This window comes from Podarcis liolepis, assembly GCF_965112155.1.
Source record: "Podarcis liolepis genome assembly, chromosome: 9".
Taxonomy (NCBI): Eukaryota; Metazoa; Chordata; class Lepidosauria; order Squamata; family Lacertidae; genus Podarcis; species Podarcis liolepis.
Window position 1 is genome coordinate 64,811,468 of NC_139564.1, and position 25,634 is coordinate 64,837,101.

General features: G+C 42.5%; 1 protein-coding gene across 4 annotated transcripts in view; it reads right to left on the reverse strand.

Annotated features, from left to right (window-relative positions):
* Positions 1-25,634, reverse strand: part of PCDH7 (protocadherin 7) — a 413,484-nt gene that overhangs the window by 207,536 nt on the left and 180,314 nt on the right. Inside the window, exon 2 of one of the 4 annotated variants that reach the window (XM_083459780.1) lies at positions 17,370-17,586. The exons of 1 other annotated variant lie outside the window; for it this stretch is intronic. In XM_083459780.1, the coding sequence (XP_083315906.1) occupies positions 17,370-17,586 (217 nt within the window). The remainder of the gene's footprint in view (positions 1-17,369; positions 17,587-25,634) is intronic. 2 more of the 4 variants (XM_083459782.1, XM_083459781.1) reach the window with 2 other exon arrangements.

The following is a 25,634-nucleotide window of genomic DNA, read 5'->3' on the forward strand; positions in this document are numbered from 1 at the left end:
AAGTCGCGTCAGACGTTCGGCTTCCAAAAATTGTTCACAAACCAGAACACTCACTTCTGGGTTTGTGACGTTCAGGAGCCAATTTGTTTGACAACTAAGCCATTTGACAACCAAGGTACCACTGTAGAGTCAGACAAGGAATGCACCTAGACAAGGAATCGGTGACTGGAAGCTGTTCGGTAAATCCAGTTCTCCAAGAAGTAACAAATGATTTTCTATTACCAATCTGGAATCAAGAGAACTGCGTAATAGGACTTGTGGAAGTATAACCAGTGCCAGATTTATGTATAAGCTAAACAAGCTATAGCTTAGGGCCGCACTCTCTTGGGGACCCCCAAAAAAAATTAAAGGGGGGAAAAACTGGATGTACAGTTCCAAAATATAAGATAAAAATATAAGATAAAAAATATAAGATAAAAAACAAATAAAGTAAAACCTACATACAGCAACAGTGGCCATAAATTACCTTTAGGTCCATAAATTACCATTTAACATATATTCAACACAAAAAACAGCGACAATTTGTTGTTGACAAAGGACAGCTGGACATATAAAGGGCCCCATTACCTTCAGCAGCTTAGGGCCTCATCAAACCTAAATCTGGCCTCAGTATAACCCCATACTTTAGGTGGCCCTCCTGTGGAACAAAGTCATGGTCTTGTAGAGCCATGTTTCATGGATGCCTTCATGGGCTTGTGTTCAGAAAGACAGGGAGAAATAAAGATGCTACACCTATCATTTCATCCTGTGTAGGTAAAGAAACCTTGAACAGAGTAGGAAGCATAATGTATTGGGAAGAAACAAGAAGTCTTTGGTAAAAAAGGTAAAGGACCCCTGACAGTTAAGTCCAATCGCAAACAACTCTGAGGTTGCAGCACTCATCTGGCTTTACTGGCCAAGGGAGCCGACATGACTAAGCCGCTTCTGGCGAAACCAGAGCAGCACATGGAAATGTCATTTACCTTCCCACTGGAGCAGTACCTATTTATCTACTTGCACTTTGACGTGTTTTTGAACTGCTAGGTTGGCAGGAGCAGGGACCGAGCAATGGGAGCTCACCCCGTCTCGGGGATTTGAACCGCCGGCCTTCTGATCGGCAAGTCCTAGGCTTTGTGGTTTAACCCACAGTGCCACCTGCGTCCAGCCCAGTACATGAGAGTACTACAAATGCCAGGGTCTCTACTTGGGGCCAAAATGTCAGTGTAGCGTAATGGTTAGAGTGCTGGACTGCGACCTGGGAGACCGGGGTTTGAATCTCCACTGGGTGACTATGGGTCAGCCACCATTTCTCAGGCTAACCCTTTACAGTGTCGTTGTGAAGATAAAATGGGGAGCAGAACCATATTCAGACTTTTTGTGGTAAGAATCTCAATTTTTGGCCTATGAAGTAAGTGCTACATCGATATCACAGCACGGTGACAACAAAAATAGTATAATAATGAAGCAAGCTCCTCTCCAAGGGAGATATACATCTTTCAGCTGGCAGGTAAATCCCATTGCCCAAACCTCTGATGAGGAGATAGTGGGTATAATTGCCTTTACAGTTCTTGTTTGTTCTGATATGTGGGTGGCTGGACCTGCTACTTTGAAATCTGTGATTTATCAGCTGATGCTGGGTGTGTACTGCTATTGTGCTTTCATCTGGTACAGGTTGTCTTGCCAATGTGTGGTTAGCAAGTCAGCATGGAAACATTTTAAATCAATCAATTTTAATAACAGGAATGATACAGACCAGCCTTTGCCAACAAGCTGTCTTCCAGATGTTCTGGACTACAATTCCTGCCAGGCCCTGCCAGGGTGACCATAGGAGTTGCAGTTCAAAAAACATCTGGCAGGAAGCAGGCTGGTGAAGGCCGATATAGTCCAGAATCATGTGGTAAAGTCTCCTGTTAAAATCAATGGGACTTAAATGTGCTCATCGTTGACTAGATTGGGTCTAATATCAGTTTCTGATTTTCAGGTTAATTTAGGACTACATAGGACTGGAGTCAGGATGCGGGTGGTGCTGTGGGTTAAACCACAGAGCCTAGGACTTGCCGATCAGAAGGTCGGCGGTTCGAATCCCCGTGACAGGGTGAGCTCCCGTTGCTCGGTCCCTGCTCCTGCCAACCTAGCAGTTCGAAAGCACATCAAAGTGCAAGTAGATAAATAGGTACCACTCCAGTGGGAAGGTAAACGGCGTTTCCGTGCGCTGCTCTGGTTCGCCAGAAGCGGCTTAGTCATGCTGGCCACATGACCTGGAAGCTGTACGCCGGCTCCCTCGGCCAATAAAGCGAGATGAGTGCTGCAACCCCAGAGTCAGCCACGGCTGGACCTAATGGTCAGGGGTCCCTTTACCCTTTACCTTTAGGACTGGAGTCAGCAACTGAGAACTCAGAGATAGCAACCAAGGACCATCTAGGGACCAACTAGGGTGTTATATCTGATAAATTTCTGGTAATATTTTACTTTTATTTTATATTTTGAACACAGCTTCTCAAAGCTCAAACTTATAAAAACTTAACAGTCTTGCAAAAGAGACTAGTTGACTTGGCAACTATGACAATTGAACATGCCCAAGCATCAGCATTTGACCTGAAGGAATGGGTGGCAAAATATGCAAAGGGAAAAGCAGACTTACATTTTAGCAGCACGATTCACAAGATTATTTGTGTGCCAAAACATTTTTATTTTGTATTTGAGAAAGACAATCAAAGATTCTTGTATTACTTATTCTTGCAATTTAAAATAAATTGAACAGTTTCAAGTTTTGTGCTTGTTGTTTTTTCTACAAGACATATGCTTTGGAAAATTGAAGTTAGCAATGTGTGTGTTTGCACATGTGTGCAAGCAGTTAGCCTTCCCTAGGGCACAAAATAGCTTGGCACTAGCACTGATAGCAATAATGCCCAGTTATATACCTTCAAACTTTGGTGTTTACAATCATTTCCTCATCCTTCCTCTGGACACCTGCTTTTGAATTATCCTCTTTGTAGTGTTAAGACTTTCACAAGTTGATTTCATGCTGGCTACATACAGCATTAACAGAGACTAATTACTTCCGGTCACTTCTGATCGAGTACAGATTCCATTCTCTTACTATTCATCTTCTCCGTAATAGAGAGATTAATCTTGTGAGTACAGTTTACGTATCCACATTCATGGTAATGCAAAGAACCTCCTAAATGTCTACAGCAAACTGACAAGGAGCAATGATGAAACTGGCTACGAGTCTATTTATTTATTTTGCAACTAGCCTACACGAAATTAAAAGACGCCTGCTTCTTGGGAGAAAAGCCATGACATACCTAGACAGCATCTTAAAAAGCAGAGACATCACCTCGCCAATAAAGGTCCGTATATAGTAAAAGCTATGGTTTTCCCAGTAGTGATGTATGGTAGTGAGAGCTGGACCATAAAGAAGGCTGATCGCCGAAGAATTGATGCTTTTGAATTATGGTGCTGGAGGAGACTCTTGAGAGTCCCATGGACTGCAAGAAGATCAAACCTATCCATTCTGAAGGAAATCAGCCCTGAGTGCTCACTGGAAGGACAGATCATGAAGCTGAGGCTCCAATACTTTGGCCACCTCATGAGAAGAGAAGACTCCCTGGAAAAGACCCTGATGTTGGGAAAGATGGAGGGCACAAGGAGAAGGGGACGACAGAGGATGAGATGGTTGGATAGTGTTCTCAAAACTACCAGCATGAGTGAGACCATAGTGCGGGAGGCAGTGGAAGACAGGAGTGCCTGGCATGCTCTGGTCCATGGAGTCACGAAGAGTTGGACATGACTAAACGACTAAATAACAACAACAAAGCCTACAAGAGATAACATGGTTTGAACTATCTCAGAAAGACATTCACCTATGTGTTTCCGGTTACTCTGATTGGTCAACTTATCCATTTTCCTCATTTACAATCTGTTCTGTGAAAAAAATAAAAGCAGAAGACACTTGAAAGTATTTGCCCATTTAGAGAAACACCACCAGGTACCTATACATATATGAAGTAACAGACAAGTAACTCCCAACTATACCATACATCTAATGAGCACTAACACTTTACATTATGGGTGCCCTTTCTGGGATTGTGCGTGGTGCTACAGTTCCCAGGGAGCTTAATGGCAAATGGGCTGGCCTGCCTCTCAGTGTTATTATTTGGAGGTTCATGCCCAGCCTCAGTAGTCAAGTTTCATTGCTGGGAGGTGGGGCCAGTCCCAATTATATATTGGGGGTGGAGCTGACAGTAGCAGGCAGTCGGCTCAGGAGATTCACCCTCCCTACCCTCCCTTAGTTGAATGTTTCTTGTTTGCAGGTTAACTTTTTCTTCCTGTTTAGCGGGCGCTGCTGTGGTCTTTGACTGGTTGCTGTTGAAGGACTGGGAAGAAATTTTCCTGCATTGGCAGGTTTTGTCTTCCCCGTAGCAATTCGTCACAACTCGGGTGGTTTATGGCCTTGGGTGGAATCCTTTAGTCTTTTCTTCCCTATAATGTGGTGTGTGCGTGTGTGAAGTAGTGACTCACGCTCCTGTGGCATCGATTCAAGGGCCCCTTCTTAAAAGGGATTATCTAATGGGTGTCACTGGCCATACACCGAAAGGCTGTCAGTGAACTACCCTGTGTGTGGGGATATGGGCTGGGCTGCCTGCTACACTTACATCTCACAGTGTACCCCCATATCCCATTTACCCTGATGAGCCCCAGTTCCCCTGGCTGGGGGGCTGGGATGGGTACTCGCCCAAGGCCTAAGCCAAGGTCTTCCTACATTCAGAAGTTTAATAAAGTTGTGGCCTAATTTTAATTCCATAACACATTGTCGGAGTCTTTATTCCTTTCTTATGATCCCTGGGGGCTGGGGCTGTCGCTGCCTGGTCACACAATGCACATTTAAAGCACTTTAACCATCATGGTTCCCCTCAATGAATTCTAGGAACGGTCATTTCCCTTCACAGAGCTATAATTCCCAGATACTCTTAAGAAATGACAGTTCCTAAGATTCTTTGGAGAAAGCTATAAAAGTATGTTGTGGAAGTGATCTATATTAGTAATGCACATCATGTACATTGGACCAAGAAGGAGCATGGGTTTGTGAAAATGTCCTGGCTGTATAGACTATTTAGTCTTTCTAGGCCCTGCCTCTCGATGGGTGTATTCACATGAACAGCTAAAGCAAGTCATACTTTAGTACAAGCACACAAGCTTGCTTCTGGGGAGGAGACGGCAGTTTTATTTCTTCTCAGCCCGTTCAGATCAGTGTGAAATGTCAGATATAGATCGTGGTTCAGGAGGAGAGCACTTAAACAAGATCCCAGGTATGGGAGACACACTTTGGCTTAGCTGCCACACCACAAAGAGCTACAAAGAGTTAGGGAGAAGCAGAGCTCTGCTCGAAGAATCAGCACATTCAGAAAGTCTCAGTAAGTCATAGGTCTTCCATGGGTTGTGGGTAGATGCAGGATGTTTGCCTATACTGAGTCTCAGATGGGTTCACTCATACATCAGTTAATCCAAGCGCTGTTCAAGGTTACATATCTGGAATGTAGATAGATCTAGAGATTTCAGTTATGGTGTCTGGCTTGGGAGGGTAGCCTATTTTCCCCCAAATATCCCTCTTTTTTCCTCTCCAAAGGCAGCTGAGAGGCTTTTGCATGCAATAAAGTTTAGGTGCTTGTTAGGTCCAGTAACCCACCCATCCTGACAGAGGAACAAGGCAAAAGGAATTATCTAAAAGCCACCACATTTGCTAAGCACTTAACTACATTCCTGGAATTGCTGCTTTTGGTGGAATGTCACACTATAACATGAACCCTGGTCTCAAACTGAGAAGCTGCAGCTGTGTTGGGAAGACCACCAGCACAGAGGATAAACCACCACTGATAGAAATAATCTCTCAAGTGATCTGCCATTCAAACTACTTTCTAGGTAGCACAATGAGAATGTGAATCAGGGGAAATGTAACCAGGTATGCACTTCTATAGTAACAATGTTGTAATGATGGGGGGGAAATGCCACCCACGCTGTGAAAAACTAGCTTGGGTTTAATTATATTTTTAAAGACGCAAACATTGTGTTAGTAATTCATGAGCATATAAATGTAATTTCCCTTGGACTACAAAAGGGCCACAGCATCCTTCACACAGTGCTTATATGTGCTGACAGAGGGGGGGAAAGCCACCCTCAAGAGTAAAACCAATTAACCTTCTCTAATGCAATCTACGATGATATGGCCAGAGCTTTTGGAGAGATAATTCCAGGAGAAAGAGCAATACAAGTTTTGTGTACTTTACAGGTTTTCAGCAAATCTGTTTGCAAAGAAGCTGCTTAATGTTTTTCCTCTGTGGATGGCAGTGGTCTTTTATAGCATTGCTTGCAGTTTGCAAATAAACAAAAACCAAACCAAAATACAGTACAAATGAAGGAATCATTTGATTAAGAAAGCAAATCATCCATTACGTGGCAAGAAGGGGGAGAATCTTTAGATACAAGCTTGTCTTATGCCTTGTTTACATGTAATTTTAGATATGATTCACTTTGATTTCACTTCCTGTGCTGATGCAATAATACAGATTTCTCAGTAAAAGGACAAGTGCCCCTGCAGGGCTCTTTAGGGTTGATTTGTTCCATAGATACAGCAGAAAGAAAGAAAGGAAAAGCAGGTTAAGACAAGCCAGTAGGGGGAAAAAACCCCAAGCATGGGCACATTTGTAAAGAACCAGGCAACTATCAAAATAAGAAATTAACAACGAGGCTTGGTCCCACCCATGTTGAAGTGTTCAGTAATCTGCTTCTGTAATTATCCTTCTCAAATGAGCAAATAAATAGATAAATGGTGTAGAGCAGGGTTTATGTGTAGTTTCAGCACTTAACAAGAATACATCCTTGCACTTCTTACGCCAGGGGAGCCAAAGGAATGGAAGGAGGAAATCCCACGCCAGAATTTCTCTTCCATTGAAGTCTCCTGGCTTCCCAACACTGTGCTTCACCGCCACTTACTGAAGGGAACAGGGAAGGGGGGATGTTGTGGATACTAGGAGAGGATATATTGATTAAATATTATCCTTCCTCACTCACATTCCCCCGTATAAAGCAGGAAGCTAGCTGGTAGATTCGTTTGAATCTCTTTACTTAAGCGATCCAATCTGGCTTTGTCCAGATTGGGTTTTGTTCCTGATAAGTCCCTCCTAAAAAGAATAAAGACACAACAATCCTCTTTTAAAAGTAATATGAAGTTTACTCACATCCAGTTCACAGCTGGATCCCCAAAGGCAGGCTTAAGCTTGTAGTTACAGAAGACAGTTTGAGTTCATCCCATATGGGAATGAACCCCTTGTGCTGCTGGCTGAGAGCCAGCAGACAGCAAAATACATCATCATCATCAGAGGAGGAGGAGGAGGAGGAAGAAGGCTGCGTGACCGGCCCTTTTATGGGGTCTCCCAGGGTCATGCCCATCTACCTGGTCACACGCAGGTGGAGGAAGCTCCAGACCAGGTGTGACAGGAAGCCCTCCTGGCTGGAGAAACACTCCCTTACATGTCCACTCTGGGCAAACAGGAAGTGTTGTACTTGACTGCTTATGTTACATCCCACAAATTCATGGCACCAGAGTTAATCCAACACTTCTGCCACTGCAAGCCACACCAAGCACCTTGGCCCTTCCGGTAAATGAGAGTAAAGCACCGTATCAGGAGGCCAGAAGAACAACAACACAGCCCCACCTGCATTGCCCTGCCAGCCGCTGTGGAGGGCTACTGGTTCTCCTTCCCTGCTTTTAGACTTCTGGGTGCACACACTCCATTTCAAAACAGGCGTATCGTTCCTTGTACCTTAATCATATTTAAAGCCTGCCTTTTGTCTTTTGCGGGTGTCATGCATCCTTTATTTTAATTTCCTTTTAAGCAAAATGTCCAACTGTTTGGTCAAGCACACCTCTAATTACCCGTTCGCCTGGAATGCCAGAATTAACTTTCAGAGTTAATTCAAGCTCATAGCTTCAATTTCCTTTGGCTTTTCCTCCTCCAAATTACTCATTCTTCTCTCTGAAACCAAGGGTTACCTAATCTCTTTTCAAAAGGGATTTATAGCCATAACTCCCTCTAAATTAGAACAGAGTCCTAACGGCTAAGCTTGTGAATCTTGGGGGGGAAATCTATGCTAAAACTTATTTAATTATCGAGCAGGATACTTCACTGCCCCCTTCTATCAAGTTAACCCCAAAGATGCAGACAAAAAAAAAAAAAAAAAAAAGCCTTTAGGACTGGTTTTCCTGGAATTTCCAACATGCATGTAAAGACTTGAAACAGAACTCACACAGAACAGATGAACTTTTGCACCACCTCTGGCATGTTCCATTTAACAATTTATTGAGGACAAAAGCCACAAGCCTTGGACAGCTGCCCAGCTCATAAAGGTGAGGTCTGCCTAACATATACTCAATCAAGGGAACTGTGATAAAGAATGGATTGCAATTGCACAAATATTTAGGTATAGAGTGCCAACTCCCTGAAAGAATGTTTGAACTTTAAAATACTCTTTCAATGTGTATTTCCCTCTGCAGCACATCCAAATATGTTTGATTTACACAAATAGCAATCAAAAGGTATTTGTGCAGGAGTTACAACAACCTAAACAGTGTGCAGACCCACCCAGCAGTTTTGCTCCATTGTGCAGATCCAAGAAACACTCACATCAACAGAAGGGAGATCTCCCTGAAGGTTTGCAACTATTCCATTCCAGGGAAGGCAAGGGGCAGCCTAGTATGCATAAGTGTCCTAATATGCTTCTTGAAGCATACAAGGGGCTCTGAAATCAAGGCACAAGTGGAAATACAAATTGTAACAATACAATACAAATTGTAACAAGCTGCAGAGGAGTAGCTTGCTGACTCTAGTCACTGCAGCACTAGCCACAAATTGGACACCTTTGAGATAATTTAAGTATATTTGAGTCTCACCTCTCGGTGACTGTGAAAGCAATTGGCTTCAGCAGTACTCTTATGGGGAGGCAACAAAGTTATCTTGTCCAGACTTTGGGAGAGAACTGTCATTTGCTATCTGCATAGCGATACAATCTCCCTTTTGTTATCCAGTTCTTCTGTTTGTATTACATTTTTTCTTCCTTCAGCATAACCTCATTGGACACTTAGGAAAGCCAAATTTTAAGGAGGACAAATCTATCCAATAGCTAAATTGAACATCCAGCTTCAGAGGCAGTAGATCTCTGATTATCAGCTACCTCCAATTATCAGCTCCGTTCAATTTTCATCTTCATGCCTTGCTGTGAACTTCTGAAGTCATCTGTCTGGATGCTGAATGCTGGTCTTTTCATTTGTTCCAGCCCAGCAATCCTTATGCTAGTCTTTTGCAGCTAAAATCTCAGCTAGTGGAGTCCCGAGATGGTTCAGAAATTAAATCCTACCAAACCAAGCATAGTCACAAAAACTAGCCCCCTCAGAATAACAAGGCTATTTTTAAGAGATCATTTCTAAGACAAAAAGAAAACGGGCTAAAATTATACAGCACGTGTCACCACCAAGCATTTCCCAAAAATAAAACAAAATAACTTAGATGTGCAAATCTGGTGTTTGGTTAAGTTTGCATAACACCTAACAAAGTGGGGCCTCAGTCTTGACTAGTCATAATTAGTACAACAATTATAAGAAGGCACATTTCCCATCTGTACTCTGAACTGCTGTGCTGGAATTTACACTCCAATGTAACTATAACATGAGTCACAACAAGATCTACAAGTCCTGCTACAGGCAGCATTAGCAAGCTTGTAAAAGTAGTTGTTTGGCATGCCACAGCTAGCAGGATGCAGAGGCTTTAAAATGCAGATTTAAGATCTTCAGAATCTTAAAGGGGCAGAAACACCTCTAAAGCAGTAGAAAAACTGTATCACTTCACACTGTATGCTCTCGTGCTCATTCTGCACATAACCTCCTTGTCCCAGATACCCAAATTCCTATACCTCAAGGTGGAAGATTAACACCAATAACAAAGATACGTACATAAACACACAAGAGGACTTAATACATATTAATAGCACTGGCTTTTTATTAAAGGCGGTGGTCTTCATACAGACCCTATTTTCCAGGGACAGTCCCAGACTTACAGAAGCTGTCCTGGTTTCTGATTCGACCCCAGAATGTGCCGTTTTTCTGTAGGACGTCCCTATTGTCATTGGAGAAAGGTTGGAGGGTATGGAGTTATGCTACCCTGGAGAAAAGGAGATAAGTAACTATAAAACTTTTAGAAGGCAGTTGAAGTTTTTATGTTTTATGTTTTATTATGTTTTTTAATATATGTTAGACCAGCCCAGAGTGGCTGGGGCAAGCCAGTCAGATGGGTGGGGTGTCAATAATAAAATTGTTGTTGTTGTGTTACTGAACAGGACATCACAAGATTCATCAGAGGACTGTTGGAGGGTATGTTCATGGCTAATTTTAGACGGAGGTACCACCCTACAACTCCTATTGTGTGATATAAATAATATTTACCCAATGATGTTGGACAATTTAAAGGAACAATAAGCATAGTATCATGGGACAGGTATCACTACACATCATTTAAACATCTTCTTCCTCATGCATATAGAATCATAGAATCATAGAATCATAGAGTTGGAAGAGACCACATGGGCCATCGAGTCCAACCCCCTGCCAAGCAGGAAACACCATCAGAGCACTCCTGACATATGGTTGTCAAGCCTCTGCTTAAAGACCTCCAAAGAAGGAGACTCCACCACACTCCTTGGCAGCAAATTCCACTGTCGAACAGCTCTTACTGTCAGGAAGTTCTTCCTAATGTTTAGGTGGAATCTTCTTTCTTGTAGTTTGGATCCATTGCTCCGTGTCCGCTTCTCTGGAGCAGCAGAAAACAACCTTTCTCCCTCCTCTATATGACATCCTTTTATATATTTGAACATGGCTATCATATCACCCCTTAACCTCCTCTTCTCCAGGCTAAACATGCCCAGCTCCCTTAGCCGTTCCTCATAAGGCATTGTTTCCAGGCCTTTGACCATTTTGGTTGCCCTCCTCTGGACACGTTCCAGTGGTAATGTTTAAAAATGCATATGTTTATGTTAAAAGTAATGGCTAATCTTAGGTGCACTCATTGAACAAGACCAAACAAGCAAGGGGTTTGTGCATTCAGAAGATTCACATTGTACAGGTGTCCTGGGACTTTACCATTGTCCAATAAATGGTGGACTTCATTACTTGAAGACCCATGGAAAGCTAGAGGAGAAATATTCCAAGCAAGCCTTCTCCCTAAAGTGTTCTTTGTGCAGGAAGGTTTTTCTTAAATGTGTGTGAAAGTAAGGAGTATTATTCCACATGTATTCTGTGCAGTCCCAAGATGGCTGAGCCACTTGATTCTGCTGAATATATAGAATGAGATTCCTATATAGAAGGCAGAGAGACGTCAGAGGATAGGAGATATATGAAGAAGTTACTATTAAATCTTAAAAATTTGGGAATAACCAGGTCTGGTCAGACTACTGCACATTCATGATGAGATGATACATTTTCCCCTGCTCCCTAGCTGTGATGTTTCTGAAGTTATACAGAAGCAATGGATACAATCTAGCAAGATGTTCTCATGCACAAACACCTTTGAAAGAATGGGAGTTGAGCCTGAATGCAGTAGAGCTCTTGTGAAGTTCCCATGCACTTCAAAAAAGTACCATAAACCTACAATCGGTTTCTTTGTTGGCTCAAGTCTCTAATGTAGCATGCATGCAAAAATTTGAAGAAGAAAAATGCTTTTAAAAATCTGAATTTTTCTAGATGTTGTGCTTTTTGGTGTTCATGATAACTTCCACTTCAGTGACCCAGGTTAACATCCAATTGTGTTTTCTTGCAAGTGTTTAGTGGGTCTGGACATTGGAGTCCTCATCAAATGCATCTGGTGAGTATTGTATTTTTCGCTCTATAAGACGCACCAGACCACAAGACGCACCTAGTTTTTGGAGGAGGAAAACAAGAAAAAAAAATTCTGAATCTCATAATCCAGAACAGCAAGAGGGATCGCTGCACAGTGAAAGCAGCAATCCCTCTTGCTGTTCTGGCTTTTGAGATAGCTGCACAGCCTGCATTCGCTCCATAAGACGCACACACATTTTCCCTTACTTTTTAGGAGGGAAAAAGTGAGTCTTCTAGAGCAAAAAATGCAGTACGCTGTGAACCAGCTTTGTGATAATGACATCCCTATTTTAAGGATCTCAAGGACCTCCCCTTGCTGACATGGAAAAAGGACCTTGTTTTCAATCTTATGCACAGCTTGCACTGAAAATGCAGTGGGGGGAATGAGAGAGCTTTAGTTTATTGCATGGGAAATGATCTAAAATCTAGTTTAAATGCATCCATATCAATCATTAAGAAAAAGCCATGGAACAGTGGTTGAAGGAAAGCTGTGACTATCTGAAGTCATAACTATCAGGAGTGCAGACAGCGTTTCTTAAGAAAAGAAAAAGAAAAGCAAGATAGATCCCACGGGGGAGAAGGTAGGAAAGCTGAATGAAACATTCAGTGCAGTCCCTGATTAAAAGCGAGTCATGCAAGATGCTACCCCAGAGCAGCTACAGATCACCTAGGCTCCAATTAAATGGGACAAATGAATGGCTGACAAGTTTCAGATCCCATGCTTTTGATGTCAGAATAATCCATTAAATACAAGAGATGAAACTATGCAGTACAGATCTACTCCAGAAGCTGGTGGGGCAGGGTTAAAAGCTGGAATTGAAGCGTGGGGGAAAATTGGGGGGGGGGGGACCTCCCTCAAATGTCAAATGTAACATTTACAGACTAGCAAAAGTGCATTGCCTCTTGTTCTGTCATTACCTACAGGCGAGTGCCAACAAAAATTACTGGAGGCAGATGACATGCCGCTACTGAAAAGTCAAGTCTAGACAGTGACAGCAGAAGAACCGTTTGGTATGGCATAGTTTTCATCACAATGTCACCCACTTTCTGGAGGGCTCAAGTTAATCTTTCATACCTACAAGGGAAGCTCCTCTTGCCCTCACTTCAGCTGTGCATCACTAGTGATCCCAATGAGGAGATGTGTCTCCATCTCCATTAAGGAAAGCATCCATCAAGATGAACGGGGCTTGGGTGTGCATTGTTAGGTGGATACATAGTGACTGTATGGGTGGGAAAGACTTGTTGAATTGTGAGATTTATTTTATTTTATATTTTTTTAAACCCTCCTAATCCAAACACTTTATGCCATTTCACACATGGCATTTTCCTACATGAATATTGCTTCTGTTTAAAAAAATGAAACGGCCTCTGCAATGACGCAAATGAAATACATAAACATGTACCTCGAGCTGTTTACCAAAATGGAAAGCTGCTACATATTAATTTATTCATTGCCTAGCAATTTGAAACAAAGAGTCAAACCAGTATTTGAGTACTGATGGCATGCATATATATATATATATATATATATATATATATATATATATATATATATAATCTTTCATCCAGAAAGTGCTGAAGTGGAGGCTAAATTAGACATCAAGCTAATTTTGTTTGGGATATCTTCATGCTACCTTTCTATGGCCCTGGAGCCACTTGTGTATAACAGAAGATTCTTTAGCAGCTGAGGTTGATCACACAACTGATCAGCTCCTAGACTGCCTCTAACTACTAATGCACAGAGGTTGGCTCTCTTTCTCTCCAGTACGTTTTCAATAGCTGGGATAGGTTCTCTGGGATTTTTGCATTCTAGCCGATTGCCAGGTTTGCAACTATGCTCAGACCAGCCCCATTTCCCCACTCCCGTTTACCATGTGTATTATAATCATCATTCTCTTCAGTGAACTTAATTGCCAGGAGAGGCGGTCCCGTAGGTACGAGGGTCCTAGGCTGTGACTTTGCAAACCAATTAATCTCATAGCCCAAAGCCTTAAAAACCAGCCAGGTGCAGTCACAAGCTCTACTGGTGGTAACATCTAAGGAGAGCAGGAATCAACACATCTTCCGTGCATTTCGGAGCAAATATGATTATGCACTGAGATCATGTATATCTGTGTCTAGTTCCCTAGTTCGCCACACTTAGTCACCATTGCTGCAACAATTAAGGCTGCAATTCTGTGCGCACTTACCAGAAGCAACTCTCAAGGAGTTCAGCAGGACATATTTCCACCTGAGCATGCAAATAAGTATAAGACACAGAAAGGAAGCTTCAAGCCAAGGCCTCCAGTGATCAGCCTTTGGTGCCTTAACTCCTGGGCCACCAGCATTCTAAGATATCAGCCAGATTCTATAGACAACGACACCTATTCTAGGCACTGACGGAGGAAGAGGTGTGCGGGGGGAGCGCACCACCCCTGGCAGCACGATCCTGGCGGGGTGCCATCATGGCTGCCCTCCCGCTGCACCCCCAGGACATGTGCCAGCCCCGCCCCCGCCTGCTCTCCGCCCCCCGGTGCCAGAGCATGAAGCTGCGCCACTGCTTCTAGGCTGAGTGCTGATAACCACAGCTTGAAGATGCTGATCTCCCAAACCAATGGAGAGGCACCAGGCCTTATACAGACCTTTGTTTTATGCCAGTCAATAAAACTGAGCAATTGATCACATCACATGACACTAGACCCATATCTGGCTTCCAGCTGCTCCGTGACTACATCTTCTGCTCTGGCCATCAGTTCCTGCCTGCCTGATCCAGTATCTGAATTCCATCTCATTCAGAATCACTTCACTGGTCTCTGGCCCTTGTGACCACTGCATTACTTGTCTCTTGTCAGACCAAGGAAATTCTGTCTGTGGTATGATTGTTTTCCACCCAGTCATTTTGACACTTTGGCACCCTATTTGCAAAATTTAACAATTCCCAAATGCAGGTGCGCTTTCCCTTTTGCAAGATTGAATATGCTGCCTTTGGCTGTACTTGAGGGTCGATTTCAAAAAACTCCACTGGAAAAATGGTTTTGTCCCTGTGGAGATGGCAGTGGCTTGTGTGCTTCTGGCTTGCACTCTTTATAAAGATTTGAGGAGTGAGGTCATTACCCTTCTATTATTGTCCGTGCCAGGTCACTCAACCATTGCTACTGTGTCCTTTCTTTTAGCAGAACAAGATGATCAAGCAACAGCAAAAACTGCAAGGGTTTTAGCGGGAGCAATTAGAATAAAATCTATTATTTTATTATTCATGTAAACCCCCTAAATGTATTTTCTATAGTTAAGCTTTTACCTCTCTCTTCAGTACATTTTATTTTATTGCCATGGCTAGTGGCTGATGCAAATAAAGATTCTTCTGATTATATGGTGACCTGTCAGAAGCAAGGTCAAGACCAGACTACAGCCCAATGCACTAAACTCTTACTTAAAAAAAAGAAAAGAAAAGCTATGAGAGATAAAATGAAAGAAGAAGAGGATCTTGGGGAAGGGACACAGCTCAGTGGAAACATATTTCTTTAAATGCAAACAATCCCAGGTTCAATTCCTGGCATCTTCAGATATGGCTGGAAATGTTTCCTAACTTAAATTCTGGCAAGCCACTGTGAGTCAATGTTGACCTCAATGGGCTGTATGTTCCAATGGTGTGACTTGGTATAAACCAATTTTTTCGCTCCTGATTTCCTACATATTTGTGCGGTGAAAAAGTAACTGCAACCAATGTTCTTGAAATACAACATGTATCGATTTAATTTTTAATTTAATTGGAGGCCTTCAAACATGGCTGTTTATCTTTAGCACCCAAACAAAATCATCTTTGTTCCGTCCTTTAAAAAAATGGCACCTCGGTGCTTTACTCTTTGTAAAACAAATGTCGCAATCAGAACCTGCAAAGTTATGTGGTGTCCCTAATGCTTATACTTATATATATTATTATTATACTTTTTTTCAGAAGTATAATGGGAAAAACCTCCCCCCGAATCACAGAAAATGTTCTGCTTTTGTTGTGTTGATATTTCTATTTTAAAGGGAACAAAACCATGAGAACAATTAATTATTTGCTGATATAAAATCTCCAAAAGAAAGTAAAACAAATACTTTGACGGAATCAGTGACTCTATATATGGTTCCAAACAAGTCCGATACACCATTCCACTCATGCTCTTACATCTATACAAATGTCATCTAGACATGCATTGTTTTATATGGTTCCATTAGCTTGTACTCTGGCATTCAATAACCTACTCTGTGGGTATAACTATGAAATCAATATAATTGACTTCAAAAGATTTCAGATCTAGGCAAATAAAAGCATGGGGCAATGGATTGTTAAGACCTATTCAAGGCACACTGAAAAAAATAACTGGGAACTGTTGCTATTATATTGCTATTTTCTTCATACTACACACCAATAATGAAACATTCTGGGGGGAAATACTGAAGTCATTTAGTAGTGTGGAAACTAAATACATTGCTGCAAACACATTGAATTTTTTTTTTTTTTTTACCCTTGGTAACAATAAACCCACACAACTTTTTCTTCTTTTAATAATCTGTCCCTCTGTTGGAATTTGGGATTACAGAATACCATTATGAAAAAAATGGAAATCAAAAATTCTGATACAGAAGGGAGACTAAGCAAGTTGCTCTCATTGCTATCTCCAGCCACCAGCTATTATCTGGTGAGTAAGCACAGAAATGGAGCTGAAGATTCAATATTGTCTGCCATGGAAGAGTTGATGTTTTTGGTACTTTGCCTTCCATAGTGGACAACAATATATGGCCACACACACACACACACACACACACTCCTTTGTATCGCAGCCTTTCTTACAATTCCCACCTCCCGATGCTGCAACCTCCGCCCCTTGCTATGAGCAGAATATAGGAAGTAAGCAACATACACTATGTTTTGAAAACCCTGTGCATGCAAGCAGGGAAGAGACAACAATCTAAAAGGAAAGTTGAATTTCTATTTTCTACTAGCTAATGCTGAACATATACAGTTCCTGGATAATAATAAAAGGCGCACAACTAAAAAGAGATTATGTCTACATATTATTTTTTAAAAAATAAGAATTTAAATAGGTTTCATCGGCTATGTGCTGATATTTTTAGATGTATTTATTTAACTGTGTCATTAATACTGTTTAAATATGCTTTATATTTGCATGTTTCTCTCCCCTCCCCCATCTTAATCAACCTTGTCGGGTCAATATTAAGAGCATGATCCAATCAAACTTAAGCACATTCACGTCCCAGTGATTTCCATTAAAGGTTCCGTGCCGATGTTTACATATCATCCCATTGAAATGGGCCTTAAAAGTGCCTAAAATTTGGATGGATCCAGCCCTAAATGTATGCTTCATCACCTTTGCATTATGATGATGATGATTCCTCCCACTGACCTCTTGACAAATCTACTTCATGTTGGACTCGCTAGTGTAAATCGAGTATGTGTGTGGGGTGTTGTGTATGCCCCTACCATTTTCCATATGCTCTGCCTCACCAACACTGCCATCCGGCGTAGTCCTTTCGTAGTTGTCCTCTGGGAGTGGAAGGGCACCCAGCCGCGGCCCTGAAGAACTCTTACTGCTTGGTGTTTCTGACTCCTCCAGACCGCTGTCATAGCAACTCTGCAATGACCCTTGATGTGGGTCCTGAGGCTGACTCACAACTGAAAACGTCACTCTACGAAATGGCTGCAAAAGAAAAGATTCTGAATGTCACTTGAAAGGTAGGGTCTCCGAGAAAGCCATTCTTAACCAAGCAAAACAAAAAACATCAGGCAAAACACAGTAGACTCCCCCATACCTAAATGCTGGTTCAACAACTACACTTTGTAACTGGTGCCATGATAACTATGAAGCTTCAGTGAACTTCTGGTAGGCTGAGTGCTTTTAATGTCCCTGGGGCATGTACTCTACCTGCAGACATTTTAGAGCAGGCATAGGCAACCTTCGGCCCTACAGATGTTTTGGCCTACAGATGTTTTTTTCTTGGTTAAGAATGGCTTTCTCGGAGACCCTAGCTTTAGGCATAGGCAACCTTTGGCCCTCCACATGTTTTGGCTTACAACTCCCATGTTTCCTAGCTAACAGGACCAGTGGTCAGGGATGATGGGAGTTGTAGTCCAAAACATCTGGAGGGCCAAAGGTTGCCTATGCCTAAAGGTAGGGTCTCCGAGAAAGCCATTCTTAACCAAGCAAAAAATAATAATAATAATTTTGAAAAATCAGGCAAAACACAGTAGACTCCCCCATACCTAAATGCTGGTTCAACAACTATACTTCGTAACTGGTGCCATGATAACTATGAAGCTTCAGTGGACTTCTGGTAGGCTGAGTGCTTTGAATGTCCCTGGGGCGTGTAAAGGTGGCTGTACCCTACCTTGCAGACATTTTAGAAGTTACTGAATACACCAGCTGTTCTCATAGTGTGCGTTGGATGTGCCAAGGGTAATTGGCGGGAACTTGGGTTTCCTGTACACTTGAGTGTTAAGCAGTCGAAAGTTAGTGGCTGAGTGTGCAAACTTTGTATGAAAAGCGCTACATTAAAAGTGATGAGAGGGAGGGAATGAAAGTTCAGTGTGTGGGGTTAGATCTGTGAGGACCAGTCCCCCGTCCCCCCAGGCATGTCGTCACTTGATATTGCAGTCAAGTAATGAACATGCATGCAATGAAACCAGCCACATGGACAACTGTCAGTAGATGTGCCACTCCTCAGACAATACCCATCATTACTCATGGTCAACATATTGCAACTTTCCCTAACCCTGCTCCTCTTTGTTGGCTGACAGTAACTGAGATGGAGGAACTCACAAAGTGATTGAGGATTTCTAGACATTATGAGGAAGAAAAAAATAATCCTTCCAGTAGCACCTTAGAGACCAACTAAGTTTGTTATTGGTATGAGCATTCGTGTGCATGCACACTTCTTCAGATATCTGGTGATGTTGATAACCAAGGGGATACCATTTTTAGTTGCATCCCCATGGGGGCTACAATGGCTGCCAGAAAAGGAGAGAGTGTGGTGGGCGAATTCCTAGACATGTATTTTCACCTGTGGGGCTCACCCCCAAACCTTTGCTGCATTAGGACTCCTCTGTTAGGGACCAAAATGAATGCTGTGAGCCAAAAGTGAGTTTCTTACGACCTTAGGTGAAGTACGCAGCTGAGTGCTGCCTGGTAATCAACATTTTTGGCACCTTGGTTATACTTGCAGAGAATCATGGTGGATCACTGTGCATGCCGTGACAGGGAGCCATTTTGGAATCCCTCCTCTGTGCTGAAAACAAATGCCTTGGAATGCAAGATGTGTGTGTTCAATCCTACCACAATTTAAAATGGCACATCTGTCTCCACCTGAAAGGGCAGCTACAGAGGAAGGTCTCTGTAAAGCTGCAGGTTGTCCTATATTAAAGCAGCTCAGGTGCAGAATTCTTTTTGAATGACTTTGGCCACAGACGAGTTTAGCATGAAACTTTCATGCTGTCTGGCATAAAGCTCTTCTGAGGAAAGACCAAAACGATGTAAGATTTTATAGAGTCCATAAATGTTACAGTATAGTGTGGCTACCAGTAACACTAAAACACACACACACACACACACACACACACACACACCCCTTTTAAAGATCAATGGCTGTGGTTTTGAGAACTAGACCACGTAAGCGATATATAACAGAAGGGGGGAGAGAAAAGAAAACAGTTCAGTCACTCCACTCCTTTGCCATAAAATTTAATGCTGAGAGATTGGATGCTTTGCCAGCTGACTTAATAAAGGCTTCAAACTACGGCCGCCACAATCGACACCACACGTTTCCACTCGGATTGAGCATCCATTGGTTCTTATAATTACAGACTTGTGTTATTTCAAAATTCAAATAGCTGATGCTGTTAAAAGTGTATTCAGTGAACTCTGACACCCAAGGGCATTCCTGGAAATGGGAAGGGTAGGGATGGTGCGAGAATCCTGGCAATAAATCCTGTCAGCATTTCGTGGACTCTGAAGAGAAACTGAGGGAAAGAACTCAGTGTTCGTTTTCTTCCTCTTCCACAGTGATATTATTTTGCACAAGGGATGTCAAGTGTGTGAACAGGAAGCTCACAAACCCTGGCAGCAGATTTATTCATATTTTTCAGGAGGAGTGCGTGTTGCCCTGCCTGAAACCCTTGACTTCCTCACACACATTTCACTGCTCATATGAGCAGTTAACTGCCATGAATGAAATTGTTGGCTGAAATTTATGTTTTGAAGTGGTTCAGGCCAAGGGTCCATGTGGCCTTGCATTCTGTTATCAGCAAGAGCCAACTAGATGATTTTAAGGCAGAGGTGAGAAATCCCTGGAGCTCCAGATGTCATTGGACACCAACTCCCAACAGATCCAGCCAGCAAAAATACACAACATACTAACAGACAGAAACAACAAACCCTCCATGAAGCCATCACCTACAATTGTGTGATTCTATGTCCTACTTCTCTCTTCCTGTTTGTCCCTAGCATCATCAATTTCTGTAAGTTGCTTAGAGACTTTTTCAGTTTGTGTTAACCAGCTAACAAGTTAAATAGATAAATAATCACAGTATGCTGCTTATGAATATGCAGATTCCATTGAGTTGACCATCCCCCCATGAATGTGCAAAAAGTATCATATGTTTTTGTTGTTGTTATGGGTGTGTTTTTTTATCACCTTCCAGAATACAGTGGTGCCCCGCAAGATGAAAGCCTCGCAAGACGGAAAACCCGCTAGACGAAAGGGTTTTCTGTTTTGGAGCTGCTTCGCAAGACGATTTTCCCTATGGGCTTGTTTTGCAAGACGAAAACGTCTTGCGAGTGTTCCGATTTTTTTTCGCTCCCCCCCCCCTTTTCTAAGCCCTTTAGCCGCTAATCCGCTAAGCCTTTAATAGCCGCTAAGCCTTTAATAGCCACTAATAGCGCTAATCCGCTAAGCCGCTAATAGGGTTGCTTCGCAAGACGAAAAAACCGCTAGACGAAGAGACTCACGGAACGGATTAATTTCGTCTTGCGAGGCACCACTGTAATGAAGAGGTCTTCAGAAAGCAAAATCAATAGTACCTTCTGAAGTCTCATACTTCCTTCAGTCCTGTCAGCCTGACCAATAGTAATGCTTCAGGGATTTCCCTTCACACTCATTGTCTCTAGCACAGGCTGCATCAGAAAATCCCAGCAGGCCACGATTCCCTTCCTTCTCTATTTTGAATGTTTGCTGTAAGCCATTTGGGGCACAGCTCATTGTGGGAAAGCAGCATATAAGTAAAACCAAGCAGTAAAGCTAAAGGGACCCCTGACCATTAGGTCCAGTCGTGGCCGACTCTGGGGTTGCGGCGCTCATCTTGCTTTAATGGCTGAGGGAGCCGGCGTACAGCTTCCGGGTCATGTGGCCAGCATGATGAAGCCGCTTCTGGCGAACCATAGCAGCGCACGGAAACACCATTTACCTTCCCGCCAGAGTGGTACCTATTTATCTACTTGCACTTTGACGTGCTTTCGAACTGCTAGGTTGGCAGGAGCAGGGACTGAGCAACCGGAGCTCACCCCGTTGCGGGGATTCGAACCGCCGACCTTCTTATCGGCAAGTCCTAGGCTCTGTGGTTTAACCCGCAATGCAAGCAAGCAACAAACCCTTCCTCAGAATGTCAAGACTGTACATCAGCAAAAAGATGATCAGTGTTAGGGTTTGAGGGGCATGTTGCTTTGAGATGAAGGCGGCAGCATAATAACTAACATTTTTCAGTACAGTGGTACCTCTGGTTACGAACTTAATTCGTTCCAGAGGTCTGTTCTTAAGCTGAAACCGTTCTTAACCTGAGGTACCACTTTAGCTAATAGGGCCTCCCGCTGCCACCAGCGCATGATTTCTGTTCTAATCCTGAGATAAAGTTCTTAACCCAAGGTACTACTTCCAGGTTAGCGGAGTCTGTAACCTGAGGTGTTTGTAACCCAAGGTACCACTGTACATGTGCCAGCCTCCTCTCATAGCACAGTGGTATACTCCAGTTCCTAATGTGAAAAAATCAGTGTTTTACATACCACACAATCAGTTCAGTGGGACTTACACCTATTATTCTTATTTTACATCTCTGTTTCTCTGGCATCATTTCCTGCTTCTGGCTTATTTTTAAACGATTGTTCACACACACACACACACACACACACACACACACCCCATAGTAGTATTTGGGATGTATATTTCAGTCTGATGAGCAGATATATTGTATATTCACATAAATCTCACTGGGGTACAAAAACCACAGCATTATTAAGGATGCGCAGCAGTTGCCATCCAGGCCCGTGAAAGGAAGGACACAAAGAAAGGTCTTTGCACATCCATATTGAGCATGGTCTCATTCATAAACCATGTCTACCCACATTAGAGGTAGAACTTACTGCCAGCAGCCTTTCAACATGAGGTTTGACTGTACCACTTTGCAAAGGAATTTTATGGCTTGCATGAATATTTTTTTTCAGGGATTCTCTGACTTGCCTAGTCCCAAGTCATCTAGGGCTTTACACACACTTAGATTGCATAGCACTCTATGCAACCAAAGAACAGCCAAGTTTGTTAATATGCCAGGTGGCACTGTGGGTTAAACCACAGAGCCTAGGCCTTGCCGATCAGAAGGTTGACGGTTCGAATCCCCGCGATGGGGTGAGCTCCCGTTGCTCGGCCAATAAAGCGAGATGAGCGCCGCAAACCCAGAGTCTGTCACGACTGGACCTAATGGTCAGGGGTCCCTTTACCTTTACCTTTCCCGCTGGAAATGGACTTGTATGTCTAAGATTGTTTGGACCATGCTCCTTCCAATGTGTGATGAAAAAAGGCAACGGCAATCTTGCCCCCTCCTTTTCAGAGGGCGTAATGTCGATTTGCTACTGAGCTTTGAATGAATCAATATCAACATGCCTCCCATTTCTAATTAAATCAGTTTGAATATGGTGGAAGGTCTCAGTGGTGCTCCAGCCCCATGGAGAAAGAAATGAGGTGTGGCTCCTGCTGCTCAAACAGAAAATTCTCACATCCCACTGGAGGTATAACACTTCCAAAGAAGGAGAAAGACCATGAATTGCTTTTTATGCTTGGCTAATTCATGGAAAAGAAAACTCTCAGCATAGTTACGTAATTCACATTTAAAAAAAAAAAGCTCTGAACAAGTAAATTCCATGAAGCTTTGTTAGTCTCTTTACATTGTCAGGAGTCACAGGCTATTTCTAGTGCTCCGACACGGCTGCTGCTACATTTATCTCTTCATTTTATTTCCATGTAAGCTGACCTGCTGACTGACTTGATTACAGTGGAGAGAAGATATTTTTGTTTTGGAAAAAATATATATATGCAGGCATATTATTCCCCCAGGTCATCTTGAGTTGCTAATAACAATCCAAAACATGGCCCAGAGATAATATGAACCAGAGAGCAACTCAGTTTCAAGGGGAAAGGGAGAAGGGACGGGGGAAGTCAATTGGATTACTGTTCTTTTCGTGGACATGGCACTTTGCAGAAGAAGATGGAGGGAGGGAAGAGAGTCACTAGTCCTGATTACTTTCCATCTACGGTTTGATGGGAGGGTTGAAGCAAGACAACAACCAAGGGAAGCAAGGGATGGATGCAACCAGGGTAAAATCCAGAGCATACATTTAAAGCACACTTTCATACCACTTCAAGAGTCAACAAACTGTTGACTCCTGGCCTTACAGATGTACAATTCCAAGCCCTCTTAGCTAACTACAGTTCCTAAGATTCTCCGTGGCTATTAAAGTGATATAAGAGCACTTTAAACGTATGGCATGACATTTTCTTCAACTGGGAAAGGAGTAGCAGAGGTTAAGTCAATGCCTTCACACAAGAGATGGGACTTGAGGTAAGGTTTGAAGAGAGAGGGCCATACATGGGGTATTCTGGTAAAAGGGGCAGCAAAAGATAAAGGGTAAATAAACCCAGTGGGACCCACACAGAAGACAGACAATGGGACCCCCAAAATGCAGCAGGGCTGGCTGCTGCCCACATTTTCATAATACACGTTGCCAGAGGTTCCCCTGTAAAACTAAGAAGATCGGAATCAAATATTTCCTAACTGCATCTCTTCATAGGCCCACTAAAGATATTGGGAGACATTTGAGGAACTGAAGGTAGCAGAGCCAGAAGACCAAACAAAATGTGGCCAGGGACCCAGGAGCTAAGAGAAGATAGGTGGGCTGAAAAAGAAGCAATTATTTCAGGAAGAATGAAGCAATAACAAAGTGACAGAATGTCAAAAGGGATAATGCAATGTTACAAGTTTATGGGTGCCAGGCCTAGCAATTATTAAATAAGCCAAGCTAACCAAAGTGTGGAAGTCAACTAAGTGTTACTCAGAGTATTAATGAATAACAGAATTTCTGAGTACTCAAAAATTAATGAACATGACACCAGTCTTTAACTGCTTTTATCAATAATGTTAATGTTTTAGTTGATTTTCTTTTGTAAACTGTGTAGAGGTTTTCTAACAATCAAGTGATATTTATTTTATTTTATTTAATACAATTTATATAAGTTAGGTCTATTAAATTGCAAAGTGTCTGCACCGAGTAAAGCAAAGCAAAGTAACACCCAAAATGTTATTACATTTATATATCTGAAGAATGCTCCCCTCTTCTCATTTCTCATTACGAGTCACACAAGAGAGGGAAACAAATATTTCCCATAGATCCATTGCAAAAGACTACACAGGACACGTTGAATGAATGTGCTGTAATCTATTCTCTGACAAACAAACAGAAGTGCTAATAATTTGAACAGTAGGAAGGTGAGATTTCCTCTTATTGTAAAAGCTGTAGCTGCCCTGATCAAAATAAGATAGTTGGAGGGAAACAAAGGCTTGCCCCAATGTTGTTGCTGAGTTTTTAAGTCACAACTGGGCACATTAGAGTGTGTGACACCATTAAGTGGAACTTTCAACAACACAAATAAAACATAACCTGATATTAAGCACATGCTCTGGGGAGATACAAAGATATTAGACTGGCGTCTAGGCTTGACAGAAGAGTGATCAAGAACGGTAGTATATGACACAATGTGACCCATGGCACTGAACAGCCACAATCAATCCAGAATGTGAGAATGACTTGAAAAATCTGCAGTCTCAGTCACTGATTGCTGCAGTTCCCTTCCACCACTACAAACAAGAGAGTATACCAGATAAGGAAGTAGCAAGGGGAAATTAATTTTCCAAGTCTCTAAAAGGAAGACAAAGAATGCAAGCTAAGTGTGTAGTGCAGAAGCTGATGACTTGGCCAATGACATGAATATTATTTCAAAAAAAAAATTCTACCAGGAGATGGGTGTGTGTGCCAAATACCTATAGGGTAATTTAAATAGTTCTGATTTGTGGGGGACTTATTCATTCATTTGGTTGGTTAGTTAGTTACTTAGTTAGCCAGCTAGCTAGCTAGCTAGTTAGTTAGTTAGTTAGTTAGTTAGTATACCGGCCTTCATCCACAGATCTCAGGGTGGGTAACAGCACAGAAACACATTTGATTCCAGGGATGCTGATCCCATTCATGTAAACTTCAGGCTAAGCTGTACGGAGGGTAGGACTCAAACCAATGGCTTAAGTTACAAGGTAGGAGATTCCAACTAAACATACAGAAAAAACTTTCTGACAGTAAGAGCTGTTCAGTAGCAGAACAGTCCCTCAGGGGGTTGTGGACTCTCCTTCCTTGGAGGTTTTTAAGCAGATGTTGGATGGCCA